The sequence below is a fragment of the Cavia porcellus genome, unplaced genomic scaffold (genome assembly GCF_034190915.1).
Source record: "Cavia porcellus strain 051 isolate PalLab524CR breed Dunkin Hartley unplaced genomic scaffold, mCavPor4.1 scaffold_26, whole genome shotgun sequence".
Taxonomy (NCBI): domain Eukaryota; kingdom Metazoa; phylum Chordata; class Mammalia; order Rodentia; family Caviidae; genus Cavia; species Cavia porcellus.
The window spans coordinates 4813033-4840481 of record NW_026947509.1 but is presented as its reverse complement, the minus strand read 5'-3'; the positions used below and the strand labels follow the sequence as shown (position 1 = coordinate 4840481).

Sequence of the window (27449 nt, the reverse complement as noted above, 5' to 3'; positions counted from 1 at the left end):
AGGCCAACCTAAGCACTTTGTCTCAAAAAAAAAAGAAGGCCTGGGATTCCAGCTCAGTGCAAAAGGGCTTGCCTAGCATGTATAAAGCCCTGGGCTCAGTCCCCAGTACTGCCACACAAAACGGTCAACAAACTAAGAATAGAAAGGAATATAAACCAGCCTCTGATACCATCTTACAGCTAACTTCATGATTAGTGGTGAATGATTGGGTGCTTTTCCCCAAGATCAGAAACCAAACAACATGTCCATTCTTATCACAGCAATTCACCACTGGTTAGGGGTGCACTGAGGAAAGAAAATTTATCCAGATTGGAAGATGTAAACTTAATCTGTATTTTCAGACAACCTGAGTATGTATGAATAAAATCAGGTAAGATGTAAGTGAAAGTTAGAAGTAGTAACTTTGTTTTTTATATACATAGCAGAATATACAATTATCTTCTTTATTCATAGCATTCTTATTCAATAGCTGTTTTATTAATAGACATTTTGTTTCCAGTCTTTTGTTGTTACAAATAATTGTGGAATTACAAAGTTTTGTGAATGTATCTTTCCAACATTTGTGTTTAGTATTCTGTCTTTGAAATACATTTTCAGAAGTGGGACTGTTGGGCTCAAGGTGTGTTGGTGGTAGAGAGCTTGCCTCGCATGTGCAAGGCACTGGATTTTATCTCCAGCACACTGAGAAAGTGAGATTGGGTCCTTAGGAAAATCTGGAGGCGGGTCCAGGCAAGGTTGGCAGCAGTCATTTAGGGCTCTTGACATTCCATACAGCGAGGCACCGTGGGAGAGCGCCCCCACCCCATCTCTCTCTAGTGCTGTTCGGGGCTCGGCCAGCCATCTCAGAGCGGGTTTGTGCAGTTAGGAGCCATGTAACCGTGTTCCTGGTGGCACAGCTTCTTATACATCTTTTCTGAGCCTCACTAGTTTGTTCTCTGTGTGTTTTGTTTCTGTAGGCAGGGGCTGAACAAGCTTTGGGGTTTTTTTCACTTCAATTAGATTTTACTGGTACATTTCAGACATACCTAATGATCATCATAGAGGATTTGTACCTATACATGGTACTGTTTTCTTTCCCATTCCCCTACCCTCCCTTCAACGCTCCTCCCCTTACCCATTTACAAAATTTCATTTCCACGTTTTCTTTGTTTTGTGTTAAGAAATCAGATTTACAGTCTTTCCCCTTTTTGCTTCTTAATTTTTGAGACATAATCAAGAAAGACCTCTTGAGTACACAGAAAAAAAATCACCCAATGCTTTTTTGATACAGTCTTTTGTTTCTGCCATCAGTTGCTGATCCTGTTAATCCACATTGTGAATAATGAGGGAGAGGCTCCATCACCTACAATGCCGGCAATCTGCGACAGGGCAGCCGAGGTGCGCTGGAGCCCGACAGCCCTCCCGCCACCACTGCCCAGCTGTGCACCCTGAACTTTGACGCGTGGCCCCGCCCACCCGGGCGAAGGTGCCAGCCAGGCCCGTAGCCACGTAGCAGCGCGCTCGAGGCCCGGCGCCCAAGTCCAGCGGTGGCGGCGCCTGAGCGTGGTGCCTCGCGCAGGTACCCGCCGGCCTCGCTCTGCGGCCACGCGACCCCGCCCCCGGCCACGCTCATTGGGCGCTCCGCCCCCGGCCTCGTTCATTGGACGCTCCGCCCCGCCCCCGCGCGGTGCCCAGCTTTCGCCCCGCCCCCTCCGCGTGCGTTTACAGTTCATAGCGCAGCTGGAAGGCAGGTGCAGCTGTGCAGTCCGCCCTCTCCGCCTCTGGGCGGGACTCCTTGCCGCTGCTGGTCCGGCCCGGTCCCGCCGAGTCCGCAGGGAGCGGTCCTTCACGCTGGACGCGGTGTCAGCCACTGTGCCCGCGGTCGCCGTGTCCCCGTGCAACTTCGAGCTGCTGAAGCCCCTGTCGATGCTGTACTCGGCCCTCGTAGCCCGGCTGCGGGAGGTGAGGCCGGGGAGCCAGGGTCGGGCGAGGGGCGCGGGTCGCCCGCCGGTGGGGGCCGGGCCGCGGGTCCCCTCGAAGAGCCATACCCGACGGGCAGGAGCGCGGTGGGGACTGCAGAGGGCCCGGCTGTCCGGAGGGAGCGGCACGGACTGAAGCCAGCCATCGCCTTGGGAGCCACGTTCATGCCCCACCTGTTTTTTCCGCACAGATGGTTTCCTAAGGGTGCAGCGAATTGAGACACCGTCTCCTGGAGGAGTGATGTCTGATTGGTGGCGATCATTGTCATAGTGGTTTTGTTTGCAGACCCACAAACCGATGGCTTCTATCATGTATTTACAATGTGGTGTGTGTGTGTGTGTGTGTGTGTGTGCAGTAATAGAAAACAGCTCACCTAAGCATGATCTGGACACATTCTGGCCACCTGTGAGACATCGCGATGAAGAAGGGCCTGTTGCCAACTGGGAAATAGGCTCAACTCACTCCCTAAGTTTAGAGACTGCACATACCAGACAAGAACGCGAGCCTGCCTGTATCGCCTTTCCGGAAGTGTTTTCAGGGCACCTGGAAGTTGGTTTAGACTATTGAGAGCAGATTGAGAGTATTTGCAATGATCCTTTCTGATTGCTCCGCCAGTTCTGTTAACGTTTCTGTTATTTGTGCCCTTCCTTTTCAGCTGGTTGCTACGTTGCCTGAGGATGCTCAGCCCGGGCCTGACTTTTATGGGCTCCCCTGGGAGCCTGTGTTGCTCACTGCCTGTTTGGGAATCGTTTCGTTTGCCATCTTCTTCTGGAGGAATGTTCTTGCAGTGAGTGAATTAACTTGTTCTTTGACTTCTGAATATATTGAGGATTCTATTATCATTGGCCCTTTCAGTTATTAACATAAACAAATCAGTGGTTATAATTCAAGTTTTCTGAAATAATTTAATCTTGGTACTGGCAAAGACTGAAGAGCAAGCTAACCATATCCACTTGTTAGTAGAGTTGGTGACTCGTACAGCCATCCTGAAAAGCAGTTTAATAATTCTATATATCACAAGCCTTTAAAATGGGATACAAAACAGGATAAGAAATATAAATTGCTTATATATGGTATGATAACATCAGTAAACGATCTTAAAGAAATAAATTACATATTAAGATATTATACAAAGGTATTAGATGAAATAGTATTTAATAGAACTTGGTGAAACCTAAATGATCTATATTAGGGAATACCATGTTTCATCTTACTTATATCCACAGAACAGAATATTAGGCTGCTGTATGTATTTCAAAGGCAGGGGCAAAGACGGTGTTCACAATTTAATGTGAAGTAGGAAAAGTGGAAACAGACCGTGAGGTGTTGATGAACTGTGCTGTAGAAACATACAGGGCAAGAAATACAGTAAGATGGTAGAAACATCCAGGCAAGATCAGGCAGTGGTGTGTGCATTCCTGCAGCCCTGGAGGAGAGGGAGGCTGAGGCAGGAGAAGGGCAAGTTTGAGCCCAGCCTGGGCAACTTGGTCACTTAGCAAGAGCCTGTCTCAAGAATAATGGGAAGGCTGAGAATGTAGTTCATTGTGAAGGCCCTGTCCCAGGTACCACCAAAAACAAGCCCAAAACAGCACCCTATGAAAGATTCCAGGGAGGACTTCTTGAATCTCGCTGAACAGCTTCTTGAATGAAAGAATGCCTGGAAGGGTAAGCGGAAGTGTGTGGGGGTGAAAAGGTGCTATTTCCCCTGCTCCTCTCCTTCCGGTCCTCTGCAGCTGCTCCCCAGCAGGGCTCTCAGGCTCACCTGCAGCTTCACACCCTGCACCTGGGCTCACTTCCTCCCACTCACTGAGGTCACGTGGCTCTGAGGCCCACTCCTGATCCTGGAGAGGACAGGTGCCCTCCCCTCCCCCCAGCTGGCACTGCGCTCTGCTGTCCTACACTGTTTATAGCACTCGGAAGGAGAAGACAGAGTCTGTGTTACAGAGAAGTGCAGTGATCGCTGCTGTGGTATTTAATTAGTTACAGTTTAGGATTTATGACCCCAGAAGGCACTGGGAGGAAGAACTAGGTCTGTGCTCTTCCTGGAAGCTGTCATTTCTGTGTTCTTCTGGTGTCTTCCCTTCCGCTTAGATTTATTACTGTTTTTGTGGTCTGGGGAAATCAGATGATGAGGTGTATTAGATTATTTCTTAATTGAGTCAATAGATGACTTGAAATAGGGTTTCTGAGGTATCTTCCAGTGAGTGAGAGAGGCGTAACTTAGTGCAAAGGTTATGCTGGTAATCTTGCTCGCCAGTTTTCCATGTGGTCACCCATTTCTAGACTGCATGCTTGCTTTTGGGATTGTCAAGTAATTTTGAGTAAGTAAATCAATAATGTGTGTATTATAAAAACAAGCATTTCACTGTTGAAGCCAAATGCTCATCTCATAAGCCTGGTGTTCACTTGGTCCTGGCACACAAGCCTGTGTGTAGCTGTGAGGTAAGACACGCTCCTTACTCTTCCTCTGTATCAGAGGCTATTTATAATTCATTTTTCATTGTATGGATTTATCCTGAACTAAAGTTACTAAATTTTCATTTGGTTATGAACCTGACTTGTGTTAGGAACTATGCATTCCTTTTAATCAAATGTTTGACATCAAATTTAATTCTCTCTTTCTCTTCTAGGTGAAGGAGCGAATATACCAAGGTAAATCTCTTCCCGTTGGTGTTTGGGAGGACTTTTAGGCAGGCTAGGAGCGACAGTGACTTTGGTGTCTGATTTGACTTACTAACTGCTCCACATTTTACTGTTGCTACTAACGTGGTAACATGGTATAGTGGGCAGGGTGGTGGTACTGGCTGAGGTAGGAGATGTGGAGGCAGGGGTGACTGCTTACTTGGAACAGACCGAGCGTGGCTGGACCACACAGGTGTGGCGAGAGGACAGTGTGTCTGTGCTAGGAACACCTCGGCCCCTATAGGTTTGTCGGCAGAGGAGCTCGAGAGACAGCAGTGTAGATCCGTAGCCTGAAGTTTCCGTTTCTCGTAGCAAATGACATTCATTTGAAGTGATCCCTTTTCAGAGAACAAGTGCCTTTTGTGAAAGGAGCCTCTCCAACTGTGTAACATTTTACTGTATCTCCTGCCTTTGCAGTAATTGATATCTCCTCAGAACAAGTGTTACTATAGTTTTCTTAAAGTTTAACAGTGTCCTGTGCACTGTTGCTGTTAGCTGCGGGTCTCTCTGGAAAGGCAGGTAGCTGTGCTAAGCCCTGTCTCTCACAGAGCCTCACAGGTGTCCTTGCTGCTGAGACACTGTGCAGCTCAGTTCCATTTAGTGCTCCTAGTAACCTGGCTTCTTCCTCTTTTTAGTCACTGAACAGCAGATTGCTGAGAAGGTGAAGACTACCACAAAGGACAATGCAGAACTTGCAGAAAAATTGTCAAGTTATGAACAGAAGGTAGAACCTCTCACCGGCCCTCCTCTAGCGTGTCTGTGGTGTAGCTCAGTTATTACGGTATTTTGAAGGCCTGTGTTCTCGCTTCATCATTTCCTCTGAGCCCTCCAGATCTTACACACCATCATGTGTAAAGCGAACGCTCTGTTCGCTTCTTTGGAACAAGGTTTTACTAGCACAGTTACTTCTGTTACTTAGTTCTGAATGTGTTTTTTACATAGATCAAGGAATCAAAGAGGCTTATTCAGGAGGCAAAGAAACAAAATATGATTTTCTCTGATGAAGCAATTAAATACAAGGTAAAAGTACTTCTCTTTTTGGGATTATAGTTTAAAAACAAAAGCAAGCATTAACACGTATTGTTACTTTTAATCTCTTTTCTTGTAGGATAAAATCAAGGTGTTTGAAAAAAGCAATGAATTGCTGGATGATAAGGCCAAAACTCTTCATGTTACGTTAGAATCTGAGAGGAAACGAAACATGGAAAATCAAGATTTGGTGAGTTCTGCTGCTGTGTGTTACTACAGGTGTATTTTTAGCTATTTTGTAAATTAGTTGAACTGTTCCCATGCTGTTAACTCCATAAGACTAGGAATAACAGAACTGAACATGCCTGGGATTTTGTGGGATTTTTTAGTACTAACCCAGTAGGATGTTTTTATAGGCATGGGAAGCATTTTGATCCTGAGTCTTAGATAATTTCATAGCTGTGTCCTCCAGAACACACAGAGTCACTAAGAAACTGGTCCAGTTGAGTGGTCTGTGTACACTGGTTTTATTTCACAGTAAACTCTGTACCTTTCGAATAGTCTGAAAATCCCCTAAGCGGAAATGTAGTGAGGAGAGTTCTCATGCTTCCCGCCTCCTGTGTGGCCTGGTCCTTTGCTCAGCACAGACCTGGTGAATTGCCCATTTTCAGTCCTTTTTGCACCATGCTCTTTGGCAGGAAGTTATTATACACAACCTGCAGTTAAAAGACCTGCAGTTAAAAGAACGGTGGGTTAGGGTCACCCCTTGAGCCAGTATTGTCATAAATATTGAGAAATTTGGCAAATGAGACTTTTCTATTCCCCCGGAAACACTTTTTTTCTGTTTTGTTTTGTTTTTGTCTTTTTGAGACTGGGTTTTGTTATGCAGTTCAGGCTGGCTGTGAACTCACTTTGTAGCCTAGGCTGGCCTTAAACTCTCCTCTCCTGCCTCAGCCTCTTGAGTGCTGGGATTACAGGCGTCCACCATACCCAGCATTCTTACCATTTTTAATTCAGACAAGAACATGTTTAAAGTGATCTTGGAGCTTTTTTTTTGTGTTTTTTTTTTTTTTTTTGTTTTGTTTTTTTTTGGTGCCAGGGGTTGAACTCATGACCCCGCGCTTGGCGGGCAGGCACTTATGCTGCTGAGCTAAATCTCCAGCCCTTTTGGGGTTGTTTTCCTGCCACCAGAAAAAGCTGTTCATCTTCCGTGGTTTGCTTGAACATTTCTTTATGCTATGTTGCGTGGTCACCCTGCAGCTTGAGGGTGCCATAAAACTCTTGACTTCAGTTTTTTCTGTCAGCTCTTTTAAGCTGATTTTTCCCCCCAGACCACATTTAATCTCGATTTTACCTAAAACATAGTGGGTAGTTTGGGGTACATTGTAGTAATGTTTTTGTTCTTTAGCATATGTATCAGTGTTTCTCCCACAGTGCTAATGTGTTCTGTGTGTTCCTTGCTTCTGTGGCAGATACTGGAAAATGAGAAATCTATGGAGAAGCTAAAGGAGGTTATTTCAATGAATGCCTCAGAATTTTCCGAGGTAAGGCTGCCCACACTCCCTGCCGGTGTCAGTGTTGCGACTCAGCTGCATCGAGCAGTGGTGACCTGACGAGTGCTGAGAGCCGTGAAAGGCAGAGGCCATGCATGATTAACGTGTAGGCTGGGGGCCCCTCACTGGCACGGCTCATGAACTGTCGTGTTCTGCATTAGGTTCAGGTCGCCCTGAATGAAGCCAAGTTGCGTGAGGAGAAGGTGAAGTCTGAGTGCCACCAGGTTCAGGAAGAAAACACAAGGCTGAAGAAGAAGAAAATGCAGGTAACTGTCTGGTCAGAGTGGGTGCAAAACCAGTGACTTTAGCGCTGTCATCTTTTCTCATGAGGAGCTGCTTATGCAGGCCCCTGCAGCAAGCTGTCCTCCCCAGCTTGCACATTATTGAGGGCACAGGTGCCTTTTGTGTCACTCGTGGATTTTCGGTTCTGTACATTGATGGCAGTTCTTGGCGCTTGTCTTGTTAGACACCGGTCATTAGTTTGGCCTCAGCAAGGCCAGGGGTTGGCTTTTTCAACCTCAGATTTAAGGCTTTACTAAGCCGCCTCTAACAGTTACTGCCTCACATTGTCCATAGGAAGGTTAGATCAGGGATCTGTGATCAACACACACACAATGAGGCCAGAAATCCCACGGCTAGCTGCCGGCAGCTCCCATTTGAATGGGTTATGTTCCTCCTAGGGTGACACACAGGATAGTCCCATTAGGTGGTATGGACAGTCCTGCATGCCCTGCAGCAGTTCCTGCCAGTGGGAATTAAGCCCCTGCAATACATGCCCACGTGTGCCATCTGGAAATCAGGCATTTGAATCAGCAGGCATTTTTCAGAAGGACTTGATGGATGGGGTCAGCTTCCTTGACAGCTCAGGGTGGAAGCCACGCTCTGCGGTTCTGAACCAAGTCTTAGCCTCTGCGATGGGACAAGGAGGGACACGACTCCGGCTTCCCCATCCCACTTGCATGGTCCTGTGCCTCTGTGGAATCCCCAGTCCACAGGGACCCTTGCATGTGACTTTCAGCTACAGCAGGAAGTTGAAGACCAGAAGAAGTTGCATGCTGAACTCAGCGAGCGAATCAGGACCTTGGAGAAGTCTCAGAGGGATCTGGAAGCCACTCTTGCTGATAAGGATGATAACATCGGTGTAAGTTACCCCGGCTGACCCAGCCTGTTCATGAACACTCAGGAAACAAACCCACTGTGAGGATGGAGAGGCTCTTAACTGCCGCTCGCTTCTCTGCTAGGCTCTGGCCAACTGCATCATGCAGCTGAATCAGTTGGAGAGTGGAACAGAATCTGAGGGTCCAGGTCCAGGCAGATGTGAGCCAGGTGAATTAGCCAATGGAGAGGTGGGAGGTAAGACTGGCCCTAGCCCAAGGGCCCTTTTTTTTTTAAACCAGGGATCAAACTCATGACCATGCACTCAACAGGCAGGTGCTTGTGCCACTGAGCTAAATCCCCAGCCCTTCAAGGGCCTTTTTTGTGTTCTTCTCTTTATTGTTATTTTAGACAAGGTCTCTATGTAATGACTGGCCTTGAACTCACTGTGTAGCCCACACTGCCCTCAAATCCACAGCAAATCTTCTATCTCAGTCTCCTAAGCATTTTTGTCTTTAATTCCATACATGGATGCTGCTTCTCAGCTGAGTTTCTTCTTGCCCCAACAGACCCATTCAGCTCTTTAGGTTCTTATTGTGAAGGACCACAAGAGGATGAGAAAATAGACAGACAAATCTGGGGTCAGGTGGAGCCCTTACCCTCCTGATGGGAAGAAAGGAACTGGCCCCTCACTGCAGGGGCGTTTATTTATACCTTTTAGCACCTTAATGTCATGTGACACCCTGTTGTCCTAGCAGCCCACTGTTCAGATTGTCTTGGGGCTTGGTCATCTCTGGGCTGAGGCAGCTTCTTCACATGGCAGCCCCAGGGGCTCTTTGTTCTTAGGCCAGCCATGCCCTGGCCCTGCACGTGTGGTCAGTTTGCAGCTTCATCTGAATAATTCGTACTTATGCCTGGGTCACTGGGGTGCAGTAGCAGCAGGCAAGTGGGGAAAGCTGCTTTTCCACCCCTTGAGAACCGAATTTGTACGCTGGAGCCTTTGCCTTTGTGTTGGCCTCTGTGCCAGAGAAGAAACTTTCTCAGCTTCCTGGAGATGACACTCGGGTCCGCACTCACGGCCTCTGCTGTTCTGCTGTTCTCAGGCCCTTGGCCAGGGTCACCTAGAGTGTGGGGATGGGGGAGCCAGAGCCCAGGCTGTGAGGGCAGAGGCTGGAGAGCAGCAGGGTCTGAGATGAGGAAAGTGGTCAGGGTGCCGCCCCAGCTGCAGAGGGTGCTCAGGGTGCGAGTCTGGACCCACGCCGGCCAGCTCCCCTTAGACCATCATGTGGCAGAGCTAGGCTTGCTCAGCCACAGCCCAGGTGGCATGTTGTCTTGACAGGAACTCACAAAATCTAAGTGTGCAGTTGTCTTAAAAGTCAGTTTGTCAGTTCTGTTGGTGGATTGTTTTTCTTTACAGTGTTTGATGAGCATCAGTTTAGTTTTGTGGAAGTCAAGACAACAGTGTTAGAAACGGCACAGGAAGACACAGCCACACTTGTTCTCTTTGTAGGTGAGGAGAGTAAGCTGAAGACTCGCATGCACCAGCTGATGGATGTCTCCCGGGTGAGTCCCTTCACAGAGCCCACCAGGGGCCCATGAGTCCTGACTGTGCCTCACTTTCAAGCCAGTGCCTCTCCCTCACAATTTTCAGACACGTACCGCAATATCCGTGCTTCAGAAGGATCTCAAACTGCTGCAAGTGAAACTGAGAGCCTCCCTGTCTGCCAAATGTGACCTGGAAGGTAAATCCCTGGCCACATGGTGGTCAGGCTGAGTGCCGGCATGAATGAGGCAGGGGTGCTGGGAGCCTGGTTCTGTGTCTTTGGCGGTGCCCTTGGTGATGTGTCTCACCTCCCAGACCAGGTCAAGAAGCTGGATGAGGACTGTGGCACATTGCAGGCAGCCAAGGCCGGGCTGGAGGAGGAGTGTAGGACGCTGCAGCAGAAGGTGGAGATCCTGAACGAGCTGTACCAGCAGAAGGAGATGGAGCTGCAGAAGTGAGTCCCAGAGATTTTGCCCAGTGTCTCATGCTGGCCATTCCTGTCACTTCTGATTGCCTAGCAGCTTCGATGTGCAGTGATCATAGAGGAAACTAGGGGCCCAGGGTGCTGCTGGTTTCCTGTGATGGCGACCTGAGGCTGATCCTGCCTGTCCGCCGTCACCATCATCCAGCTAGCAGTTGGGCCCAGCGTCCCTGCCTCTGTAGCCCCAGCTCCACTGCTTGTTTCTTAAAGCCTAGGGATTTGTCGAGGGCTCAGTTCAGCATCTTTGGCATTGTCCTCAATGTGTGGGTTGAAGGAGGGCAGCACTGGCCTCTGGGGCCCACATTTCGCTTTCTGGCTGGGGCCAAGGCTCCCGTCCACCCATTCGGCCTTGCTTGTGTGCTTATCATGGCCTAGGTCTAGAGGAACAGCTCTTCCCAGACAGCATGGGGGAAGGGGGGGGTAGACTCCGCCTATTGCTTTCCCAGCAGCTCTGCTGGACAATCCTGGCTTCCCTCGGGGTACACTCATCTCCCACACGGGCAGCTAGAGCCTGGCGCGTGCTGTGCTCTTAGATTGTTCTGTTTGCTGATTAGACAATTACAAGGAGAGGTGAGAGAATATAAGAACACAAGCAAATGGCCCAGAGCCTGGAGCTTGACTTCCCTCCTGAGACCCTGTGCCTGCTGCTGGGTGGGGAAGTGGCCTGTGGGCCGAGCTCGCCCCTGGCAGCTGCCATTCTCCTAGGAAGTTGAGCCAGGAGGAATTTGAACAGCAGCAGCGAGACCAGCGGCTGTCGGCTGCGGATGAGAAGGTGGTGCTGGCCACAGAGGAAGTGAAAGTCTACAAGTGAGTGTGGCGTCCGAGACAGAGGAACTGGGCTGAGTTGCTTCGTTACATAGAAGAGATGGGCACAGAAGCATGAGCAGTCCCAGAATGGAATGTGTTTAACTCACACGGGGAGGGGTTCTACATTAACAGACAGAAGCTTGTTAACTGCGAAGCTCCTTTGCAGATGTGTTATGTGCCCATTTTTAGGAAAGCGGCCTGCTTCTGTCACACGTCTACACCCACCAGAGTCTAGGTGCCCCGACAGACCAGGGGCAGCATTTTGGGTCATTTCTTGTGGCTATAACTTGAGGGGAAAAACTTTTTTTTTTATCGGTAACGGGGATCAAACTCATGACCGCCTGCTTGCAAGGCAGGTGCTTATGCCACTGAGCTGAATCCCCAGCCCCTGAGGGGAAAACCTTTATGGGGAAGGTACCCTTAACCAGATTATTTTGAGAATGTTATTGCAAGGACAGTTAAGGAAATTTACAAGTTGTCAACTCATAATCTCTAGGCATTAATGAAAAATCAGGAAACTGAGGCTCACACTGCACTCATCAGGTTATGAAATGTTTCTGTATGATTAAGTCTTTAAAGGCAGACATGGTTAGATTGTTTCAGAATTTATTTGGTTCTAACTGCTAAGTATTATTTTTAGGCGGAGAATTCATGAAATGGAGGAAGAATTACAGAAAACAGAGCGCTCATTTAAAAACCAGGTAAGGAATAGAGTGCGCTGTGGTGACAGCATCCGTTAATCCCCCACACAGACCTCATGGAGGGCTGCGGCTGCGGTGATGGCGTCCCTCAACCTGCACTTTGCCGTGTTCTCTTGCAGCTTGCTACTCATGAGAAAAAAGCCCATGAGAACTGGGTAAGAGCCTCCTCCTCGCCTCGCCCTCTCCAGCTTCACTCAGCCACTGTGCTGAGCTGGCCCCTCTGTCTCCACAGCTCAAAGCCCACCATACGGAGCGCCTGATTGCAGAGCAGAAGCGGCAGGCCCTCAGCTTGTGGCACAGGTGAGCCATGCATGGCGCGACGTGCGGCGCCCACATTTCAGCCCCTGGGGGTGGCTATGTCACCCCAGCCCCACTCTGCATGCAGGCTGGTGGAGATGACCCAGAAGCTGGCCATGCTTCAAGAGGAGCCTGTGATCATCAAGCCGATGCCAGACCGGCCAGGAGTGCAGAACGCGCCCCGCAGAGGTGGGCGCTCTGTCCTTCTGAATGGACTCGGGGAACTTAGCCACTGCAGAGAAGTGGTAACCAGCGAGCATTGTCGCCACAGATCCCTTGAGCCAGAACAGCTCCTTTGGCCCGTCCCCTGTGAGCCACAATGAGTGCTCCCTGCCTGGGTGCTCCCGGCCCCCAGGCGCAGAGCCCCCCGGACAGCCCCCTTCTGCGAGCCTGAACTTCGCACGCGGCAACATCCCAAGAGCCGACTTCGGTGAGCCTCTCGGGGCCTGCCCTGGGCACGGTTCCCTGAACTCTGGTACAGAGCCCGGGCACTCCGGGCTCGGGTTTTCACTTAGCCCTGGGCCGTGTGCGGCCCACCCTGATTGCAGCACAGGAGCGGGGTCCTGGGAGCCAGCGCCCACCCCGGCACTCCCAGCCGCCTCTGGCTGTGGCGTGGCGGAGGCTGCGGTGTCGCCCTCTCCCTCTCTGCACAGTGTTCAACATGTGCGCGCACTTTGTTCATCCCCTACCTCCGGACGGGCTGCTCCGGAGCTCTGTGGTTCCCCGTGTTGCTGGTTCCATGTGCTGCTGCCGAAGCTGCTGGGTGTGGGCTCCATCTTCCGAGTCCCTGTTTTCCTTCTCCACAGCCTGAGACCGAAAGCCGCCTCCACCTCCGGCTGGGCTGCCGTGGCACAGCAAAGCGCTGGCCGGGTTGAGCCCGTGCAGGCGCAGAGGCCACCTTGGCCCCCTTGATGCCAGCGGTGCCTGGCTCCCGTAAGGCTTCCGTGGCCTTGCGCCTCCCACGGGCCTTGCAGCTGCCTGTCGGAGCCCGCAGAGCCTCTGCTCCCTCCAGGGCAGGTGGGCGGGGCTCTGCCGTGTCCCGAGGGCACTTCCCATCCTCCTCCTCGTCCTGGGAGAGTCCTCTGAGTGCCTTCTCTGCCCCCAGATCCCGGCCCTGGCCCTGGCCCCGTGGCCAACAGCAGCTCCCGCGGCTCCTCCCCAGCGAAGGACATGGACGACGGCAAGGTGAGCCTGGGCTTGTGCTTGCGCCCGCGCTGCTCCATGCACCCTCGGTTTCCCCTCTATTCTCCAGCTGGCCTGTGCGTGGCGACCTCCGCTGACTTGGTCACCATCTAACTTGGGCCTTCGCTATAGGCTACAGCCTGGCCGCGTGCTATGGCCTGGGGCAGAGCGCCTCACACCCGTGCCTTGAGTCTTTTTTGTTTTTTGGTTTTTTTTGTATTTTGTATTTTCACGGGTACCAGGGATCAAACTCACAATCACAGGCTTGCAAGGCAGGCCCTTATGCCACTGAGCTAAATCCTCAGGTTTCCTTATGCAGCTCAAGCTGGCCTTGACCTCCCAGTACCCAGAGCCAACCCGCAGTTTCGTAGCGGTCCTCCCGCCTCAGCCTCCCTAGTGCGGGATGACCGATGTGCCACACTCGCTTATTCTTGTTTTTTGGGAGCAGCAATGAGGGTCCTCAGGGTCTGTGCTAGGCAAACCCCTTGCAGTGATCAGAATGAGGTGGGTGTCAGCTCTGCCTGGAGTGGGACTCTGGTTCCAGGGACCCGTGAATCCAGCCCCCAGGTGGTCCAGGCTGCTGTGCCTCCTGGTCCTGAGGCTGCTGCCTCGGCAGCCTTCGCACTGCATGGGACCGCCTGCGATGGTCAGAGCTCCCTGGCCTGCCTTCTGATCAGCCCAGGCACAGGCGTCTCCGCCAGCCCCTCCCTGTGCAGTGCAGTGTCCCTGGCTGAGGCAGCTCCCTGTTCTCCCCAGGGACCCCCGGACCCCGGGAGCCCTTGTGTCGCCCCTGTCGTGCCCAGGGCCACGCTCGTGCTGGCAGGAGTGCAGCAAGCTGGCGCAGCATCCCGCTGGCACCTCCGGAACTCATCTCTCCGCACGCGAGTGGGGACAGCGTGGTGGCCATGCTCGCTGCGTGGTGTGCTGCTCACCTGGGGGCCAGCAGGGTCCGGGGATACCCTTGACTCCTCTCGGGATGGGCACCCGGTGTCACTGCCGAGCTCGGAACTGGGCCTGCTTCTGTTTGCAGGTGAGCATGGCCGCGAAGGGGCCCCCAGCCTATCCAGGGCCCCCGTTCCTGGGAGGCCCCATGCCGCCCCTCGTGGGCTATGGGCCGTCGCCGCCACCACCACTCTGCAGGCCCTTCAGGCCTCGGCCGATGCCTCCTAGGCCACCGCCACCATTCGGTACGGTAGGACACTTGGGCTGGCACCACAGCCTACCCTGTCCTGTCCTCTCCTGTCCTGCTCGGCAGCTGCCGCCCTCCAGACGCCCAGCACTCTGAGCCCAGTGCAGCCTCCACAGCTGCTTGGACCAGAGGGCCCTTCCCGCAGAGCCGAAGTGCCAGTCCCACCGGGGTGGTCACCTGGGCCGCCATGGGCGTGTGGCATTGGGAGAAGGGAGGGTCAGGCTGTGGTTGAGCCATACTGAGCCTCAGTTTTCCTTATCTGTGAAGTCCAGTGCATCACTCGGCTTCCTGGCTCAGGGGAAGGGAAACGCTTTGAGCAGACCTGGGCTGCTCCTCAGGATGTGTCCGCATGTCCCTCTTGCTTTCCAGTCCCTTGCATGGGCCCACCACTGGGCTTAAGAGAGTACGCGCCTGGCATCCTGCCCAGACGCCGCGACCTGCCGCTGCACCCCCGCGAGTTCTTGCCAGGACCTGTGCCATTCAGGCCTCCAGGCCCGCTGGGCCCCCGAGAGTATTTCATTCCTGCTCCTCGAATGCCACCACCACCCTCTGGGCCCCAGGACTACACACCGCCGCCTGCCACAGAGGAGCCCCAGCTCTCAGGGCCCAGAGAGGCCCCAGCCTCGTCGACAAGCAGCCAGGAACCTGCCCAGGCTCTGAGGCAGAGCCCTTAATGGCCCCACTACTCAGAGGGCCAAGGTTTTTATTGGCTTTGGAGTTCATTTTAAAAGGAAGTTCATTTTAAAAGGTTTTTAGTACTAAGCTCCCTTGAGCAGTGCACATTTTTGAGCCAAACAATTCAGAAGACTCATCTTCCTCTCTAAAAATTGCCTCTTAAGCTCGAGTGACCTTCCAACTGAAATGTGCAATAACGATCCCTGTGTTTTAGTTAATATAGCATAGGTCAGTGTAAAATGATTCAGAATGTCATCAAAATGACTATTTCCTGTGGAAATGCTCTAAGAAACGTATTTCCGTGACCGATGTTTTACTGTATCAGCTGAATACAGAGTAGTGGTATTTATAAGCTTTACCCCTCCTGCCCCATCCTGGTTGAAAAGACTGTTACTTAAAGATAAAAGATGTTTATTCAAAGATCACCCCTTATCCCCTCCCGCTCTGCTGATGTCCTTTGTAGTAATAGCTAATAAAAACTTGTTTGTTAATACTCCCAGCCTCCACTGGCTCATTGCTTGCTGTGAGAGCTGTTGGAACTCTGGCTCCCTGGACTGGAGGTGCCGCGCTTGCAGGCTGCGTCACTCCGGGGGAAGCCCGTGACCCCTGACCCCACCGGTGACTGCTGGGCGCAAGAGTGAGAATTTACAGTAGAAACAACGATCGTTTGACCTCAGGCTCTATTATTTTCCTTTTACTGTGATTGCATTAAGGAATATAACAAAGTTGTGTCATGATTGTAAAAGTAAATTTCTTTATAAAATGCGTGTCTTCTCTTTCTCATATCCTACAACTGACTTTCAAGGAACAGGAACCAAAAAATGGGAAGAATATAATAACATAACCTGAGAAAAAGTGATTGAGGAGCATGAGGCTTCTACCCTGCTTGCGGTCAGCTGCGCAGCTGCGGGCTGAGCTCCATTCTGCCCTGGCAGGTCCTGCCCCGAGGTTGTCAGCATCAACCCCTGACGTCTCCGAAGCTGCAGGTGAGCCTGCCACACCATTCGGGGACCTGTCACTACACTGCACAATTCTGAGGCTTCACTCTGCAAACACTAAGCACAGTAATTTTTTTCCTTTTTATCGGTACCGGGGATCGAACTCATGACTGCCTGCTTGCAAGGCAGGCGTTTAAGGCATTTATAGTACAGTAATTTTTTTTTAACTTTTTTTTTTCTTTTTTATCGGTACTGAGGATCAAACCCACGACTGCCTGCTTGCAAGGCAGGCGCTTATGCCACCGAGCTAAATCCCCAGCCCCAGCACAGTAATTTTTAAAAGAGCTTTCTGAATCAGTTTTATTGGTTTTCTGACCTAAGAGCAAGCCTAGAAAATAAACTTACAACTAATCAGATAGTGAGCTGATTCCAAACTTAGGCTATAAGATGCTCAAAGCCTTGCTTCTGAGCTATAAAACAATATACTAAAGAGAAAAAGAAAAAAAAAACACTAAATACTGCTTTTACTTTTTGCTTCAGAGACTTATTTTCATGTCAAAAGGGAAGGGTGAGAATCTTTCCATCTGATCTCTAATGATAGGAGGCTTTTTTTTTTTTTTTTTTTTGGTACCGGGGACCAAACTCTCAACCTCCTGCTTGCCAGGCAGGAGCTTATACACTGAGCTAAATCCCCTGCCCAGGAGGCGCTTTTTGTAAACAAAAGAAATTTATGTTTGTTTGAAACTCACAGTGAACCCTCCACCTGCACAAGGTGTTATTGGTCTGTCTGGTTCCCCAGTGGCACTTGATGGGGATGCCGGGTGTGGGGAACCAAGGTCTCCAATGTTTCTCCTGCTGTTGGTTTTTCCGAGAGTTTAGAGATCTAAGCTGGATGTGGTGGCACACACCTGTAATCCCAGCTCAGGAAGCAGGCAGGAGTGAGTTCAAGGCCAGCCTGTGCTACCACACTGAGTCTACACCAGTATAAACTATATAATGACACACTATCTCAAAAAAAAAACATTTCTGATCCAAAACGCTTGTGGAGCACAGTAGTGTAAACCGTACATTTAATGTTAAGCTTAGGCTCCAGGGGAAGCTGGGATTATACAAGGCTCCTTGAGCTTTGGTTTACTGGGACACTCTCCTTTCCCTTCCTTCATTTGGGGATGACCTCGGGGAGCCCAGAGCCCACCTCACAGCTGTCTCTCTGTGATACAGACCTCTACCTCATGTACACACACACACACACACACATACATTCACACTGCCTGAGATAGTACTTGGAAAGGTGAGGCCCCTGAAGTCAGGAAGACTCAGCTCGAAGGTGACGAAGGAATCCTTCAGGAAAAGAACGCCATCCACCAGCCTCCATCTCAATTGATGTCAAGAGAACATGGACGCCAGCAGCACCGGTGACTGTCTTCAACCCAAGCACAGTGGCACAGAATCACCAATGTGCCCTCTGAATGTGATCTGTCAACCTCTTCAGGACACAGAAGTCCACTTCCACTTCTAGATAGCCTGTACAGTGTGCGACCGGGAAGCAGGCCCGGAAATTTTTTTTCAAAACGTATCACTTGGGGTAAATCTACATTTTTATTCGGAATTACCCTCCTATGCAAAGCCCTATGGATACTTCACACTGCTTCCCTCTGGCAGCCAGCTCTGGAGGCTTCAGAAGGTTCAGCAGTCAGCGCCAGCCTGTTCTATAGCCACCTTCACCCACTGCGCCCCCATGTGGCCAAGGATGCCAGGGTAGGCAAAGCCCAGCGGGCCAAGCAACCCACCCTCAGCAGCGCCTCCTCAGGACCTGGGAATTCAGTTCCTGGCTGCTCCTGGGATTCCCTGCTACCATGCCTAGCTGAGGGTGCACCCTGGGCTGGCTGCCCCTGCTGGAGTGCCAGTTCTGGTTCCCGGTGGTGCATGCTCACCATTGGCCATCTCGTTGTCTGCTGAGCACATGCTGCCCTCGCCCCACCCTGCATGTTCAACTGTGCAGGAACCAGCCCTGCCCTGCACTGTGCCTTGCAGCCCACAATGAAGGAGCATGAGACGGCCATTGGGCTACATTTTAATAGTGGGTTTCCAAGGTTACGTTTTTAGGTCTCAGCAACATCAAACCAAAGGAAGTGAGGACCCCACAGGGCAGAGACTGCGCCACGTTCCTCAGAGGGCTGTGTGGAGACAACAGGGATGCCTCTGGCCCCACCCCGAGGAGCCCACAGCCTGTGGATCGGACACTTGAGAGTTTAAGAACTGAGTGGAAAAAATCAACTTATTAAGGCCAGTTGTTCATGCCCTGGAGGTACTGTGGACTGAATCACTGTGGTGGTTGCCTTTTATCCAGGCAAGATGAAACGCAAGGCTGAAGTGGGCTAAGAATTCTTTCATGCCCTTCCATTTGGTCAGCACCCACCCAGTGAGTGGAGGTGGCCACATGGACACCAGAATGGAGCAGAGCTCTGAGGCAGATGGGCCACGGTCACCTCAGTCGGAGGCAAACACGCTGAACGGTGTGACCAGGGCCCCGACACCAGCATAAAACAGGCAGGAACCACAACTGCACCCTTACAAACCATGGGTTTAAAATAGTGAATATCAAAATCTCAATGTTGTGTGTCTAGTATTACCCTCATGTGTGCTATGCAAGCTTCATTTATGCCTCTTAAAAGTAATGTGAACTGTCAAAACTGAAAAACTGCTGACCTATGCATTTTCATATGGATAAATGCCAGTATATCTAAACAGGAGATCAATGGCAATCCTAGCTATTGATATTAAAAAAAATTAAAACGTCTGCTGATTTTCCATACTCATCACTAAGAAAAGGTATGCAGGTTTGATGTTTCACAATCACTTGTCAGATAAGCAGCATTTATTCCTGCAGTATTTCATTTGTACTAGACACAGTTATTTTCAGATGACATCACTTAAGACACTGTAAACCCATCTAAAAAGGTGTGTTTATTCTGAGATGCTTCCAATGTTAACTCTAAAATCATCAGAAAAAATAACAATGTGATGTAAAACAGGTGATCAACACGATTAAAATATGTCATTTTCAGAAAAATAATCTGGTTCTCTGGGAAAAGAAATCACAGCCACCACTTGGGGACACTGATCTGGGCAAGGCACGCTATTCCATACAGGACGTCAGAGCCGGAAGTCCAGCAGCCCGTCCCACTGGGGGGGGGTGCACTCTACACAGCCCGGCCCCAGGGAGCAGGTGTGTAAACTCAAGCACATTCTTGTTGCTGTGTGGGGTCTGAAGATGAGCACGCCTCCCACAGCTCACTGTTCTGGGAAGCCGGGTAGGATCCGAGGCGAATTATAAAACAGACTATGGATCACATAATCAACAGAGAAGAGCATGGTCCGGCACCTACAGTAAGCCTAGGTCCAAAGGAGACTTGCTCTGCACCACGCCAGACTCGGTTCCAAACTGCGGCCATGCCAGGTACTCACTGGCCTGCTGGGTGGGCACAGCCCACTTCCTGCCCAAGAGAGTGAAGATCCTACAGAGCTGTGGCGCTTGCTACTGGCTGGTAAGATTCACAGGAGTTCCAGGGTACTCAGGTGAGGATCAGTCCTTGTGCAAAGTTTGATGCAGGTGAAGATAAAGTGGTTTCTTGGTCAATAACTGTAATTTTTTTCTTTTAAAGTCAGTGGGTTTCTTGTAGCTATAACCACAAAAGAGAGCATTGTTTAGAATACGTGGTGACTGATCTGCAAGATATCCAACAGGGAAGCAGGGCTGGGAGGACACCTGAGAGCAGCGCTCAGCCATCCACACGCCACTTACAGTTCAATTACAATCGGCCCGGGTTTGATCTCATCCATCTCCATGAAGGCGAAGCACTTGGTGCTGGTGAACCTCTTCTTGGGCTTGTAGTGCTTGAATTCAAAGAAGACGGCTGTACCTGAGGGGTGAAACACACAAGCTGGTGAACCATGGCCCGCTTGTCCTCCTGGATCCAAGCATTCTCACTTACCACCGCAGGGAACAGAGGGACAGGCAGGATTTGACAAAGTGACCTGTGTCCAGTGTGGTGTGGTGTGGCCTAGTGTGGCAGCCCCAAACTGCTGGGTCCAAGCGCCGCTTCTGATCGCATTACCTCGCTGTACAAGCACAGCACAGGTCTCTGAGCCAGGCTGACCCGAGGTCAGTTACTTGCGTAAGTGTGGTCACTGAGTACAGACATCAAATACAAAAAGAGGAACGCAAAGGTGTCACAGCTCAGCAGAGCCCAAAGCACTGTGTACTGCATGCAACTGGCATTCGAGAGTTTCTTACACTGAAGCATCTCTTTCCCCTCAAACAAAAATCTCCAAATTCAGTATTTTTGAGGCTGGGATTTGAACTGTTTATCCTGTTCTAATTTTTCCAAGTAAACATGAGGGTGGCTGGCAGCAGCACTGCACTCTAGTGAACACTGAACACGGAAACGTAATCTGGGCGCTTCAGAAACGTGTGCTGTCTTCACCCAGCTTCCCAACAATGACCTTCTAGGGCCAGCAGCCCCAGGACAGGCCAGTGAGCCCGGGGGGACCTGCAGAAGTGCCCTCTGCCCCGCTGTCAATGTGAGGAGACCTCCCACTCTGCTGCAGAAGGCAATGAAATCTCACATCAAAGAGCATTTCCAGGGCGACTGTACAACTGGATCACGTGATTCCTAGTTCCCACATTTTTACAAAGTACTGACAGATTCAATTTTCTCAAGCCAGTGTCTCCCGACACCCAGGGGACACAGATGGGTCAGGCATACACTGTGCTCATACACCAGGGTGTGACAGCTGGCCAAAATCCCGCATCCCACACATACCTTTGGTCAGCTTCTCCACATGCTTCTGCAGCTCGATGTCCACTTTGAAATGGACATATGTGTCCTCCTTTCTTGAAGCCACAGGTGTGTCCTGCACAGGCGTCAAATTTATTCCGTTCAGATCTAGAGAGAAACAGGTTTCTATGTTGGGACGCTTGCAGGCACACACTGAGGAGTGTCAAGAAACCACAGAGGCCTGCAGGGGCTCCTGGAGAACAGACTCCCACTTGCTGCTGGTGTGCAGGAAACTGCATGGGTCAGGGCAGGAGACTTCTGGAGTAGGGAGCACGCCCTGGCTGGCCCGATGAGTGTAGAGCAGGAGGCAGACACAGCACGGTCTGCATGGTTAAGAGCTGATGCCCCTACAGGACAGACCCCCACTTCTGGTGCAACAAAAACCTGCAGTGCACATGATTTGTGAAAATGTAGCTCTGGCCCTAATTTCTAATATTGATCACGTGCATGACTTGGAAAGAGCTTTAAATTAACAATTTCAGAATTTCCTTGTTATATTTAAGTCAAGAACCAAAAATGGACATGAGACCTCCAGCAGAATCTTTCATCAATAAGTAAAATGTCATGGCCAGGCGTGGTGGCTCACGCCTGTAATCCCAGCACTCAGGAGGCTGAGGCAGGAGGATCATTGTGAGTTCGAGACCAGTCTAGAGTATAAAGTGAGCTCAAGGCCATCCTGAACTGCATAGAGAGACCCTGTCTCAAAAAGACAAAAAAAAAAAAAAAAAAAAAAAAAAAGACAAAAAAAAAGTCACGTACACCACCGAAGTTCTGGTTACAGTTACCATGTAACTGGTAGAAGAAGGACACTAACTCATCGTGTAGGTTGTAATGTCCAGGATCAGGAATCCCAGTTAATCAATATACGGTCTCCCTTCAAGACTGCTCGGTGTTCATATACCGTTCGGTGTTCATATACTGTTCGTTACATAGGTGTCTCAGGGCACTTAAGTTAGCCCAATGGCCTATTTCCGCCCTTCCAGGCATGGCCCAGTTCAGCAGCTGGGCAAAAGCAGCTCAGCATGCACTGCGTCACCATGAAGTGCTCCTGTGTACTATAGCACACATTTCCAACTGAGTTACACGGCTCTGCCAACAGCCAGCAGAGAGCATGGAGCCGAGCACCTCCTGTAGTGTCGTCTTAGCCAAGAGGCAATGCCAGAAGTCAGCATCGCAGCACAGTGCAGTCACGTTTGCTCTATGGCTGAACTCCTTTTTCTCTTATGGGTCTGCGCTTATTTCTAGGACTGAAAAAAGTTCTCTCCAGTTAACTCCAGCCGCGATGTTTCCTGATTTGCCTCCAAATACAGAATAAAGTAACACACTTGCATTGCGCAGTTATTTCTGGATAATGGAATGACTTGTTTTGTGTTTTTAAATTTTAGCTCAGGTTTCACTGTCTTTCCTAGGCCAGTCTCAAACCCCTGGGCTCAAGTAATCCTGCTGCTTTAGCTGCCTGAGCAGTTGGGATTACAGACCCGGCAACCAGTAACTATTTTTTTTAAAAACTTCAGTGATGTACAAATATGTTCAGCAGCAACAAAAGAGTGTAAGCGCTGGCCTCTCTCTTCTGGGATAAGTGCACTGCTGCACCAGAGAGGGTGAGGGCAAGTACCAAGCAGATGCCCGTCACCTCCTCAGTACGGCAGTGGTGCCCAGGGCCCACGTGGCCTGGATGCTGCTGGGCTGCACCTGCTTAGCTGTCCTCACTAATGATGCCCTGAAGGCCTGGTGCTCCCATGGGCCTGGGGTCAGAAGCCTCAGGAACAGGAGGCTGGGAAGACAGAGCACAGGGCTCAGCCAAGGAGGTAAGGGCTTGACAACCTTCACAGGGCAGAAGCCCTTGGTGGGGAGACTGTGTGGTTCTGGTCAGCACCCCAGAGTCAGAAGAACAGCAAGACAAGCTAGAGGCTGGGGCGGGGAGATGGGGGACAGGGAGAGAATGGAGCCTTGTCACACACACACACAGACCAACTCCTGGCAAGGAAGGGAGCTGCCGCATACCGCAGACAGGGCTCATGAAAGCGTGCATGCCAAAGAAAAGGCTGTCACAGTAAATCTGAAGAGAACAAAAGACAGACAATCTCCAAAGCAAGGGTGCCAGTTACAAAAAAGGAAAAGGAAACTCTTTTCAGTAAACGCGTCAGAATGGTTAGTGATGGAGCGATATTTCTTGCAGAAATTCTGCCTCATTGTGAAGTGAATTAAAATGAGTTGTCATAGATTCAACACATGCCTCAAAAAAGTGCGGTACGTTAGGAATAATGTGAGAGGGAAAACCCAACTCGTTACCCTTTACGCTGACTGTAATGTAAGGATCGATGCACTGCCCGGCGTCCTTCAGGCCAATCTTCTCGATTCTGATGGTGAGCAGTGTCATGCCCGGCTCTGAGGGCAGCCGTGGTAATAAAGTACCTGGCAACAAGGAAGCCCCAGTAAAAGCCAGCTCTGTCAACAGTTTCACAGTAAATACTGTCAGCAAACATGGAAATATTCTACCTGCTCTCAAACCGTAACCAGGCAAGCACAATGCAGTCTGGCCTGCAAGCCTCCTGCACGCTGCTCTTTACAGATGTATTTTGTACACAACAGTGACGTACACTTCCACATCTCATCACCCTAAAGTAGGCATTAATTCAAGTTCAATCAAGGAAAAGTCAGGCTACCACTACCTACTTCCGGTAGGTCAAGGAAGCCAGTTATAAATAACCACAGAATAGCTATGGTGTCCTTGTACCTGTGGACATGCGACAGGCTTTACATCTCAGCATTTGGTAGGGTCAGGAAGATGCTTTTTAAATAGTTTGCTGTCCTGCAGTCTCAGAGATTCAGTCAGATCAACACATCCTTTAGTTGCTGTGATAAAGAGCGTCATTTGAAGTTTACCAGTTATATTTAGTTAGGCCTTTTCAGTCTATTTGTCTTCTCTTTGTCCTGTTCTGTCAGACGAAACTCACATTGCCACAGAGAATGTCACACGACATCACAAAGGCAGTTTGCGTGTTTGAGATCTTCGGATGGCTGGGCAAATTGGGATGCCAGCAACATTACAGACTGGATCAGAAAAATCTCCACAAACCAGGGACTACTTTCTAGAACATGTGGTTAGCTTAGCACATGTATCAAGGTAGTTCACATTAGCAGACGAGGAGAAAAATGTTTGTAATCTTGTCAACAGATGCAAAAAGAGTCTTCAATTAAACATTATTAGCAAGTTTTATTATTAGCAAGTTCTTAAACATTATTAGCAAGTTTTGTTTCGTTTTGTTGTTTTTTGAGACAAGGTCTCACTGTGTAGTCCAGGCTGGCCTCAAACTCATGGTAATACAGGCAATAAAAAGTCATTATCCTAGATCCAAACTGCATAATAATGTGGGCACAGCTTAGTCATCACTGAAACCCTGAGTCCTCCCTCAGAGAAACAAACAAACTTTTCCTCTATATGATTAAGTTAAAGGTTACATGTTCTCTTGCTGTGCAATGTCATTTCTGTTTTTTTGTTTTGTTTCTTTTTTTGTCTTTTTCCTTTTTATCAGTACCAGGGATCGAACTCACGACTGCCTGCTTGCAAGGCAGGTGCTTATGCGGCTGAGCTAAACCTCCAGCCCCTTCTGTTCTGTTTTTAAGTGTTTACGAATATTTCAGTGCTGTACACAGTACACTGATCGTGGGAGCTGGCACACACACCAAACAAGCTGATTCCTCTTCAGTCTTCCCTGCCTTCCCTCCTGATGGCACTTTCAATGACTAGAATTTTACGTTTTTTCCAGTAACTCTCACAGCCCAGGACAGCATGGTTCCGAACCAAGTACAGTCAATTAAACGACACATTCTCTTTCTTACTCTGAGAGGAGAAAAAATTCACACTAAAAGGGTTCAGTGAGCTTCTTGTATCTCTAAAATGAAACAGCAAATACCATACCAGAGCACAAAAATCTCAACTGAACTTGCATTTAACTGTATACAGCCAGTGGATTTAGTTCAACTCGGCAGCCCCAGCCACATACAGAGCACACCTCTGCGTCTCATGACTTAGCTCTGCTGTTCTAAGGGCTGCGTTTGCCATGGAGCTACGGCAAGGAAGCAAATGGCCAGGTAGGTGGGTGTTTATACAGCTGCAGCTGCACGCGCTGTGGTACAGTCTGCAAAGGCAGTAAAGACCGCTGAGTCAGGAAAGCATGCCAGTTATTTATTTCTGTGCCTTGGCAATCTTGAACTTTCCTAAAATAACGATGAACTAAAGAAAAATGCACTTCTCTTCATAGACCAAAGCAGACTGGAATAATGGCCTGTGGCAAGGAGACCTGACGGGCAGGAGCACGGCCACTGCCTGGGCCACGTGCCTCCTGTGGTCTGGGAGGTGGTCACTGTCATGCAGCACCCCCAGGGGTTTGTCATGCCACACCTTCTTCACCCATCCAGCCTCATGAATGAACACAGGTGAGCACCCTATCTGGACTGCTAGGGGCCAGACACCGAGCCACCTGTCTGTCCATGCCCGTGCCACTTACATCCAGGCACCTCTTCCCCAAGGAGTAGGGGAAATGCTGGACTGTTACCTGCAGGATCAAAATACCTGGATGACATGCACATCGCACGGAAACATGCAATACAGGTTGGTTCAAGTGCATCACAGATTTACAGCTGCATTTCCCAAAGGCAGCTGGTTGCTAGCAACAAAAACTGGGCACTACACAGAAACACAACACACTGAAGCTGTAACTGGGAGAGAGAAAACATTTACCCAGATGCCTGCCTGAGTCACTTACAGAGAGGGAAATGGTCACTGCGATCTTCCATAGGTAAGAGAGGTTTCTTCACTTGTCAGACAAGATGAGGGCAACAGCCCATAAGCACAAGGAGCTGCCTAGGAGACAGCGCTGCCCTCTCCAGAGGTGCCAGGTTTGGTCCGCCCCAGGGACTCCCGGTTTCCTCTGGACTCCAGCCCTGTGCCTTTCCTTTGCTGATTGCGTTCTTGTGAGCTCTTTCTGTAAGAGCTCTTAACATTCACTACAATTTACAACTTCTCCTCAGGCATCTCTGAGCATGCGGATTGCTTAGGCTCCCTTGACAAAGACAGAAAGGTACTTTCACACCACAGCTACTGCAAACTGTAACCCATGGAAAGCTACACAGGACCGGCATGGGCTCTGGAGGGGTTATTCCCCAGCAAGAATCCAAGGTAAATCCCAACCACCTTGCCCCTGGATTAAGTAGCGTATTCTTCACATGAGTACCCACCGGGGACTCTAGCAGGAAAGGAATCCTGAGACCCTGCTCCAGCGCCGCCCTCTTCCTCATCTTCTTCAAATTCTAAATTCTCTTCTTCACCAGGTGCTAAAATTTTTCTACAGGAAAAAGGATAGGAAAATTAGTGAGCAACCAGTTTAATGTACTAGTGAAGTGTCAGAGATTATCATTTCTCAAGGCACGATGGTGATTATTTTTTTAAAAAGCCAATATACTGATACCCATGTGGATATCAATGATATCATCGCTATCAGTGATACCAGTCACACCAGTGATACCAACACTGGCATACAAAAACAAGTGTCTGAACACAGGCATAAACTAGCAAAACAAGGAGTAAAATATGGATGGTTTTTAAAATTTTTACCTTAATGGGACAGACTGAACATCAAATGGAAATTCTTTATTATATGTAAGAATATTCTTTAGGACTAGAATAAAAAGATAAAGAAACATGAATTCTCCAGCAAGTAAAATCCAAGATTTTTTTAATGTTAAATGGATCTAATCTTTAATCATCTTCACTATACACATGTTTTTAAATTCCCCGCCTCATTATCAACCAGAATCATTGTGGATTTGTTCACAATGGTCTTAACAAAGATGGGGTAACAGACAGAATGAGCAGCTCTTCCCTACAGTACTCTAATTAATGAAAGGCTGGTATCAAAAATGACCAATTTGTGAGATACAGAGGCACATCTTACTCTGCACTGAACAGATTTCCTCTGAACACCATAAACTGGTAAGGTTTGTAGCTAAAAGGTTCCAATTCTCATAATCATACACGTATAAACATATATGTACACTCAAACACACATAGAGTGAACTCTATGCTCAAGGGAAGTCTCCAGACAATATGGCAGGACATCCTGCGCCCTGGCTATGGCTGCCTGACATCTCCGTGACTGCACACTGGAACGCCCGCTCAGAGAGACAGTCTTAAACCCTACCGATACCTGGACAAGCACTGCAAGTACGCAATGCAGTTTCTTTTCTGGTCTTACGGATTTCTCGCAACCATCTGCAGTTACATCAAAGTGAACTCACTGCGTTAACTAGGCAACCCCAACTCCCATAATTTTGTACTCAACTTAATCAGCCTTTAATTTGGGAGTCTTGCAGTTAGCACTAAGAGGTATAACAAGTGTTGGCATCCTTTTATTCCAACAGGAGTTCCATTTGCTTATCAAAATTATCTCCCTCTCTCTGTCTCTTCCTTCTAGCAGTACCAGGAAGGAGCCTAGGGCTTTTACACTGAGCACATCTCCAGTCCTTTTCTGTTAT

At 49.5% G+C, this 27449-nt stretch overlaps 2 protein-coding genes across 3 annotated transcripts; one reads left to right on the top strand and one right to left on the bottom strand.

The window, feature by feature from the left end:
• The first annotated feature begins 1347 nt into the window (after nt 1-1347).
• Nucleotides 1348-15626, top strand: LOC100712667 (transport and Golgi organization protein 1 homolog). The gene is made up of 23 exons (XM_063237503.1): nt 1348-1420; nt 1466-1941; nt 2615-2746; nt 4590-4611; nt 5277-5365; nt 5584-5661; nt 5750-5860; nt 7083-7154; nt 7325-7429; nt 8182-8304; nt 8405-8516; nt 9769-9821; nt 9910-10000; nt 10117-10255; nt 10988-11089; nt 11730-11790; nt 11910-11945; nt 12023-12090; nt 12176-12276; nt 12359-12517; nt 13193-13272; nt 14026-14299; nt 14828-15626. The coding sequence occupies exons 1-23, from the start codon at nt 1348-1350 to the stop codon at nt 15130-15132; spliced, it is 2862 nt and encodes a 953-aa protein (XP_063093573.1). The 3' UTR covers nt 15133-15626.
• Nucleotides 15627-18936: 3310 nt separating this feature from the next.
• Nucleotides 18937-26673, bottom strand: LOC100736042 (axin interactor, dorsalization-associated protein-like). Of its 2 annotated transcripts, XM_063236673.1 has the most exons (6): nt 26530-26673; nt 26154-26260; nt 23205-23327; nt 20898-21020; nt 19877-19994; nt 18937-19754 (listed from the first exon to the last, which is right to left on the bottom strand). In XM_063236673.1, the coding sequence occupies exons 1-6, from the start codon at nt 26616-26618 to the stop codon at nt 19658-19660; spliced, it is 657 nt and encodes a 218-aa protein (XP_063092743.1). In that variant the 5' UTR covers nt 26619-26673; the 3' UTR covers nt 18937-19657. The 2 variants fall into 2 exon arrangements, with proteins under 2 accessions (XP_063092743.1, XP_063092744.1); XM_063236674.1 differs by lacking the exons at nt 26154-26260; nt 26530-26673 and adding an exon at nt 25682-26011.
• Nucleotides 26674-27449: the final 776 nt, after the last annotated feature.

Coding starts and splice junctions, on each gene's coding strand:
- LOC100712667 (XM_063237503.1), top strand. CDS start 1,348: ATGCCGGCAATCTGCGACAGGGCAGCCGAGGTGCGCTGGAGCCCGACA. Junction 5,662..5,749: donor ATGAAGCAATTAAATACAAG/GTAAAAGTACTT, acceptor CTTTTCTTGTAG/GATAAAATCAAGGTGTTTGA. Junction 11,946..12,022: donor AAAAAGCCCATGAGAACTGG/GTAAGAGCCTCC, acceptor CTGTCTCCACAG/CTCAAAGCCCACCATACGGA.
- LOC100736042 (XM_063236673.1), bottom strand. CDS start 26,618: ATGTTTCTTTATCTTTTTATTCTAGTCCTAAAGAATATTCTTACATAT. Junction 23,328..26,153: donor CTTTCCTGCTAGAGTCCCCG/GTGGGTACTCAT, acceptor CCTTGTTGCCAG/GTACTTTATTACCACGGCTG. Junction 21,021..23,204: donor CATTACAGTCAGCGTAAAGG/GTAACGAGTTGG, acceptor GTTTCTCTCTAG/ATCTGAACGGAATAAATTTG.